Source organism: Pelmatolapia mariae, linkage group LG7, assembly GCF_036321145.2.
Source record: "Pelmatolapia mariae isolate MD_Pm_ZW linkage group LG7, Pm_UMD_F_2, whole genome shotgun sequence".
In the NCBI taxonomy this organism is placed as follows: domain Eukaryota; kingdom Metazoa; phylum Chordata; class Actinopteri; order Cichliformes; family Cichlidae; genus Pelmatolapia; species Pelmatolapia mariae.
In genome coordinates, this window is record NC_086233.1 from 42642424 (window position 1) to 42650343 (window position 7920).

Genomic DNA, 7920 nt, shown 5'->3' on the forward strand with positions numbered 1-7920 from the left:
GAGACTCACATCCCAGTGGGAAATTATTAGCTCCTGTGTGCATGTGTGTGGTAACATGTAAGGGAAAACATATGAGGAGGAAGTGAAATAATATATATGTATATATATATATATATATATATATATTCATATTCAGATAGGGAGCAGGTCAAAGTCATCACTTTGTATACAATAAAATTGTCTTGCAGACCTCCAGTTACCAAGCAACTGTGATCCCCTTTTGACCTGTAAATCACCTTATCAGTAATGCAAAGCAAGTGATGCACTTACCTTTATCTCTTCAGTGGTTGAAGTCCCACAAAGGCACATGCTTTGTTGGAAATTTCACACCCTGGATGACCACACTGGGTGTGTCCAGATGGGGTCAAAAGGTTAAACCAGTTTGTTTGGTCAGAGTCAGGCTGGAGGTGCTGATATCCATGCTTTCTTTTCAGAATGTAGAGAAACTCGTCTTTCTCTGCATGTTTACACAACCCCACACCATGTTTGTGTCATTCATGCTTTGAATCTCATCACTTTTGCAGTGATTTACTTATTTTTCAGCATTGTGTTGTTTGCAAATTTCTGAGACCTCAGGGCCACCTTTACTTCACCAATTTCTCATACATGAACTCATTTCTTTTTTGTCCAATCATTTGTCAGGTTGTGAAAAAAGCCAAACAGAAAAAAAGTTACAATGTAACAAATTTTATTGATTCAGAGCACCTAATGATCAATTTGCTTGGGACAGTCTGGCTACACGATGTTATCGTGACAAGCTGAGTGAGTCACAGAGGACAAAGTGTTATCCAGCAAATACAATCAGATAAACGCCCATCTTCACAATCAGCACTAAAAAGCTGCCATTTATGTGCAGGAATATAAGAAAATACAAGACAAAAACTTAAATATCAAATCCTTAAGTATTAACAGTAAGACAAGAATTGCACCAGAACCTGACGCGTATCCATCATGCTTAACAAAACTTCTCAAAACACTTTGCAATATAAAGCTCTGCTTTTTTTGTGATATCATTTTCTACTTTTTTTTTTTTCTAGAGTCACGACTGTGGTTTCTTCACACATAAAAACTGCTGAAAACAAAGGTAAAAATAAATGGCAAACTTCACCAATAAGTTACATTACTAGGTCATTATATAAGGCATACAAAAACAACATTCCACACAGTAATGCTGAGCTTAAAATGAGAAAGTGTCAGTCAGTGCAACAGTTACACAATGTATAAAACCTTCTGAGGTACAAAGTTGTTCAACTCGACACCAAACATTTTACGTTGGCCTAACATCAAAATTCTAATTGGCCTAAATCAAAAATCACTGTTGCATTGCAACCAATCACAAGTTCTCATCCTAAAAGGAAATGAAACAATCAGTGTTCAGGACCCTTTTGTTTTTTTTCAAGGCACTGTCCAGGTAGGCCCGCATGTTCTCTCTGTGGGTCTGGGTGAAACAGTGGCCAATGACCTGCTCCAATTTATCAATTCGCCTCCGGAAGCGGTCACGGTCTCGTGCCATCTCTTCCCAGTGTCCTTTACGAGATGCCTGTCGCGCAAACGGCCAGGTCCGCATGACATGGACTTTGACAACAGGAGAAAATCGAACCTGAAATTCAGAAGAATTATATTATAGTTTATTGAACAATACTGGATGTCATATGATGTTTAAGTGCTTGTATTTAGGGATTATAAACTCTAAATATCTAAAAGCTAGATTTGAGTCAACTCTTTCCAACTTCAAGTACTGATTTTTCTAATATGACGTGACTTTGTCTAATCATAAGACCTTCGTGCTAACTTTGCAATACTGCTGCAACTTGATACACATGGAAGTCAGTCTCTCCTGACTCGCTGGTGTCACATGACTGGCTTAGTCATGACGACCAGTGTTGCTAAGCGAAAACAAACAACTCAGCTTAAGACACCCAGTCTGGAGGAAGGAATAAACTGTTATCTTTATCTCTGTTTCACACACACACACACAGTACGTGAGTCAGCAATAGGCCCTCCTCTTCATGATATTAACATTCTAACTTTAAAAATGAGATCACCTCCTCTTCTATATTTGTCTGGGTCAGGGATGGGCAACTCCAGGCCTCGAGTGCCGGTGTCCTGCAGGTTTTAGATGTGTCCTCGATCCAACACAGCTGATTCAAATGGCTAAATGACCTCCTCAACATGTCTTGAAGTTCTCCAGAGGCCTGGGACTGAACTAATCATTTGATTCAGGTGCGCTGACACAGGGTGATATCTAAAACCTACAGGACACTGGCACTCGAGGCCTTGAGTTGCCTACCCCTGGTTTGGGTCAATGAACTAAGTGTTTTCATGTGATTTCTGACAATATGTTTACACACTCATTCGGTTTAATATATTTAGCCCACAGCTAAAAAAAATAATAATAATTACACCAAAACTTTTGTATTTGGGTTCCTTTAACATCTCCACGTGGAAAAGGTGAAAAAATAAGAAATGAGCAGACAATTACCTTCTTCTGGGTGATGTCAGCCTTGCTTTCTTTCATCTCTGAAGTTGGTGTGGGTGTTTGTGCAGATCTTTTCCAGGGAACTAGTATAGTGTCTGGATGGGAGTGATGCTTTGTCTGTCTCTCTGGCAGCACAGGCTTCTGGGGTGCTTTTGCCCATTTCTTTGCTTTTGTGGATGAATTTGGTGTGTGGTGAACATCAAGAACATCTGAATGATCGTCTTGCAGGAGTGTTAGTTTTGGAGAGCTCTGAAGGGGTGCCTGGAAGTTCAAAGGGTGGTAAGGGTCATCCTTTAGGCAGAGAGATTTCCACAGTGATTCTTCATCATCTTCGGATGAAGGGGGGATGGTGCTCTCTTTCTCCTCTGTGTCTGTGTCAGATTTTGGGGTTTCGCAGTTAGAGAATGTGGTGGCTTGGGGAGCTGTGCTGCTGATTGTGCATGCAGTGAAACACATGGGATTGTAAGGGTCTTCAGGACTGCTGAAGAAGTCCCACAGCCTCTCACTTTCCTCCTTGTCGATGTCAGGGCTTGAACCATCCGAACTGGCCCAACTGCTCCAACTGCTTTCGCTGTCGGAGCGACAGACCCAGTTCTTCAGGCCCTGAGACCCCACCATTTCCTCACTGGCCTTGCTTACGGACATGAGGTCGGTATCGCTACAGTCTTTTACTTCACTTTTTCTTTTGCCCATATCTGTGTTAGTTGAAATGCAGGCGGAGAAAAAGAAAGGGTTGTAAGGATCACTGGATTTTGACAGAGATTCCCAAAGTGCTTTACTTTCGTCACTCTCAAATTCTACAGTGTTCTGATCTTCCTCACTGCTCCAGTGAGAGTTTCTATCTTCTTCTGATGTGTCCTGTTTGAAAACTTTTTCCTTGGAAATATCCCATTTGAGGTCTTCCTCACTACTTTTTTGGCAGGTGTCGTTTGAACCAGAGTCCTCGCCGCTCGACACAAAGAAGTTCCAGTCGCCAGGGAAGCCCATTTTCCAGCCAGATTGGTGTCCCAGAAAGATGCCCTCTTCGTTGCCAGCTGTTCTGGACACAAACTCATCCACAAGCCCGCAACACAGGTCGTCAGCACGGAGACTGGACAGCAAGGCCTCAGCAGTGGATTTCCCAGCAAAGGGGTCACCAACGTCAGCACAGAAGTTGGAGAGGGGATTTGAACCACCAACCATGACGCCGTTGTCTCCCTCAAACAAAGAGGTGAAGAGGAATGATTCTGTTGGGTTTGTGGCTGTGGTCATGTGCTGGATATGCTGACCAGTCTCGTCTGTGATTCTCACGTGAACCTCAAACCTGAACATTTGGAAAACTGGAAGAAGAAAACAAAAAAAAGCTTTTAAGTACAATAAAATGTAATCAAGTTACATTTTCTTAAGAAATAATTATTCCATTCATACTATGACGCCAAGACAAGGTTTGTGTTTGTACTGCAGTTTTACGTATTATTTCAAAGAAGGTTTACGGAGAGTAACATACAAGTCCGTGTGTTGTACTTCAAGTGTTTTACGGGAAATGTTACTGTGATGGCTAAACAATGTTCAAATGCTGAGAACGCACGTAAACATTGTGTTTCTTTTCCAACTTCCGCAATCTACAAAAATAAAATCGAGGAACTATTCAGTAGACAGTAAAACACAGCATAGTGTCAGCCCCATAGAATATTAAGTTTGCTAAAAGGTATGTCGTTTAATGACAGTTACTATATTTAAAAAAACTAAACATATATTACACCTACACAGTGGTCTTGGAATTTCCAACAACAGTAAACACACCAAAGGTTAACCTTAGCAGCTATAAAGTGGGCGTAAGACCCAAGGAAAAAACTTTTGATTTCGTCTCACTCTTACCTGACAGGAAAGTGTAGTAAATGACTTGAACCAGCAACCGAAGCTGTTCCCACAGCACGGTGAGCATCTGTTTAGTCCACGGCAGAAGCGCCATCCCTCCGCTGCCAAACCTTTCCATCGCCGTCCGCTCAGAGCTAGTCTGGGAACCAACAACCGTAGCCATTTTCACGTCTTTCTTCTCGAGTTTCGGCGACTGTGTTGAACACAACTCTTCACGTATTCTGGTATTCCTCGTCGAAAACCAAGAGATTTCGCGTATTCGTCGGTGACAGATATGCGTCGATGTTTTGTCGCTTCATTTTTCGGCAAGACTGTGCCATTTTTTGGTCTCCTTCGTCAAATGTTCTCATGTATTTTCTCCATGTTCTTCAGCTGTATTTTCGTCGTTGTAGTAGCAAGAGTTGAATGTCGCGAGGTTGCAACACTCCCGTTAATATAAACATACTGACGTCACGCTGCACCGTGATTGGACAGAGTAACTGTACTCGCTTGGATCCCTACTCGTCTGCTAACTCCTCCCACAGGTCACGTAACGTGTGACGCATAGAAAGTGCCCGTAATTTCCTCAGCTTCCTGGAAAACCCGGGTTTAAAAGTGAAATTTAGATAATAACGAAAACTTATAGAGTTTCCCAGAGATAAAAACAAAATATATAGAGATTGCAGCATTTCATTCATTGAATGGACTTTCACTTTCCTTGCGTGACACGTTTTTTGGTTGAATGTTTTCCTTTATCAACCTATGTATAAAAACAAACGCCTATTGGTTAGCATAAAGTGATGCAGATATCAAAGCGGGGAGATCAGTGTATAAAATTGAAATTTACCCAAGAAATGTATTTTTGTTAGATTTTACTCTCACTCCACCTTTTGTCCCAGGGAAGTGGAAAAAGAGTTAACTTTGGAATTAATATTCAAACATTAGGCGCAAATTATGTTTTAGAGTAGAAACATCTGATGAGTAGCAGTTGTGCTCAAAAGAGTTGTCATGCTGTTATAAACAGGCAACACTTGAGTGCGCTAGCTCTTTATGTTTTGTGTTTACATCCACTGCCTAATGACCAATCAATACTCCAGAAAATAGCATCATCATTCTTAGAAGATCTCTTGGACCTCTGCAGGGAGAGAAGGAGGGAACGTCATTCATCGAATGCAGTTTAACTTTCCTTTTGTGACACTTTCTTGGTTGAATAATTTCTTTTTCAAACCCATGTACATAAACAAAAGCCTATTGTTTGGCATAATGTAATGCAGATATCAAAGCAGGGAGATCAGTGCATAAATGGCAATGTACTCAATAAATGTATTTTTGCTAGAGTTTACTTTCTATGTCATTTATCCCACATTTTTGTCTCCTTTGAAATGGAAGAAGAGTTAACTTTGGAATTAATCTGTGAACATTTAGACACTGCAAATTATATGTAACAGTACACAGTTTCCCAGATGAGCTTCATATATACATATAGATGTTTAGACAAATTTATTTCTCAATTTCTTCTTTCTCTTGGCAGCAAGCGATATTCCAATAATTTAATTTAATAAGAAAAACACCTACACTGTACTTGTTGACTTCATATAAAATTGTGTATGTAAACTAAAACTATGTTTTAATTATGTTTGTTATATATCATCTTTACTCTCAAACCCTTATTCAGCACAGAGTTTGCAGCTGAGAAAATAAAAAATAAAAACTGTTGGGAGCAGGTTAGGTTTATAATAAGCAGCGCACGCTGATTGATCCTTTTATTCACAGCATGTTTTAAAGTGGACATGAAACACTACATGTATTGAGGCCAATTAAACTGGAGCGCACCTTCAAAAATCGGTCATAGATTTAACTCTGTCTCTAAGCTGGATTTAAGAAATAATTGCTCTGTTTGATGTTTCTAGGAAATGTGTAGCACCATCTTGTGACAGTACAGAATGTACTAGGTTGGTTAGTTGCTGCTAATCCATTTTCCCTTTACCTGTGATGTCAGAGCTACTGGGACACGCCCACCTGGCGAGCAAAAACAGTATTGTGGCCCTTTGCCTTACAACCAGTCTTTGACCACCTTCCGAGTTTAACTTAGCCAAAATGCCAGATAGTTGCTATGCTATTGGATGCACTAAAAAGCAGTCTAAGGGGGTCACTTTTGAAATGATTTTTGAGTTAAAAATAAAACAAGGACATGCTTTCACTCTGTTTCTTTAGCCCTAAGTGATTGTTCATTGCTGGCTTGCTGCACTGAAACAGTAGAATCCACCTGTTAGCCATGATGTTTGGGTTTGTAGAGCACTTGTGTAGTGGAGAGATTGTGATTTACCGGACTGATGTGCGATACTGTCCCCTCCCTTTCATTTTTCCTCACTGGATCAGCTGTACAGTCCGAGGTGCACAATCAACTAGCAGAGTATATAACCTCAAGATTAAATATATGTAAAGAAAATGATGTGACCCCAGGTACAATTTGGGGTAAAAAGCCTGAAAAGGTAACAATGTTCTCACACTAGATCAGGGGTCGGCAACCTGCGGCTCCGGAGCCGCATGCGGCTCGTGTCTTTCCTTTTGTTATATTTCTTTAAGAGTTCAAAATGTGTTAATTACATAAATAAAATGTAATTTTCTCTGTAGCACTTCATGGATTTCATAAGCAACACACCTTAGTTGTTCACACAAAGCATAAAGGTAAAAAACAATATATACAGTGTTATCTTAATTTTAGATGTCAAAAAGTATTTGCGGCTCCCAGTGTTTTCTTTTGCATGGAAACCAGGTCCGTATTACGGTGGCCCCTAGAGACAAAGCACGTGCAAACTCCAAAACACATGCAAACTCCAAAACACTTGCAAAATCCAAAACACATGCAAACTCCAAAACACATGCAAACTCCAAAACACTTGCAAACTCCAAAACACATGCAAAATCCAAAACACTTGCAAAATCCAAAACACATGCAAACTCCAAAACACATGCAAACTCCAAAACACATGCAAACTCCAAAACACTTGCAAACTCCAAAACACAACGGAAGTGCTCCAGGACGCTAGGGGCAGTGTTGAGCTTTTGTTACCTAGTAACTACACAAGCCAGGAAGTACCAGGCCGTTTCTCAATTCTCAAGTACGCGAGTACGTACTCGCGTTCTCGGCGAGTACGTACTGGCCGAGAACGCACGGGAGTACGGACTCGCCGAGAACGCGAGCACGGACTCGCGATTTGTACAATTGGAACACCAGCGTACGTGATGATGTCACAGGTCCGGAGTTTCTACTGCCGTCCCCTCTTAATTTAACTGTGAGTAACATGTTATGAAGCTCAACTTTAATCACAGCCAAACCGGTTTACTCAGGGACAAATAAAACACTGAAATAAACCAAACATTAACATTTAGAAGTGATCTAAGTGACTTATATATCATTTTTAACCTCAGTAGTGAAACCTCTATTAATAAAAATAGTGTACATGTACATACGTGTACATACCTTAATAAAAACAAGCAGGTGAGATGTTAGAATGCTTTTATTTTTATTTTAGTGGACATTTAATACAATAGACAGCTGTTGGGGTTTCTTTAACCTGAGTAGCGAAAAGACCGCGGGCGGG

At 40.5% G+C, this 7920-nt stretch overlaps 1 protein-coding gene across 1 annotated transcript; it reads right to left on the reverse strand.

The window, feature by feature from the left end:
* Positions 1-671: 671 nt before the first annotated feature.
* On the reverse strand, positions 672-4731 carry ppp1r15b (protein phosphatase 1, regulatory subunit 15B). The gene is made up of 3 exons (XM_063480963.1): positions 4337-4731; positions 2483-3798; positions 672-1600 (listed from the first exon to the last, which is right to left on the reverse strand). Exons 1-3 carry the CDS (start codon positions 4497-4499, stop codon positions 1349-1351), a joined length of 1731 nt encoding a protein of 576 aa, XP_063337033.1. The 5' UTR covers positions 4500-4731; the 3' UTR covers positions 672-1348.
* Between the last annotated feature and the right edge of the window lie 3189 nt (positions 4732-7920).

What these genes read in the sequence shown, in the direction of transcription:
- ppp1r15b (XM_063480963.1), bottom strand. Translation starts at nt 4,499, where the DNA reads ATGGCTACGGTTGTTGGTTCCCAGACTAGCTCTGAGCGGACGGCGATG. An exon ending in TTACTACACTTTCCTGTCAG is followed by an intron (nt 3,799 to 4,336) that starts GTAAGAGTGAGA and finishes TTCTTCTTCCAG; the next exon opens with TTTTCCAAATGTTCAGGTTT. An exon ending in CTGACATCACCCAGAAGAAG is followed by an intron (nt 1,601 to 2,482) that starts GTAATTGTCTGC and finishes TCTGAATTTCAG; the next exon opens with GTTCGATTTTCTCCTGTTGT.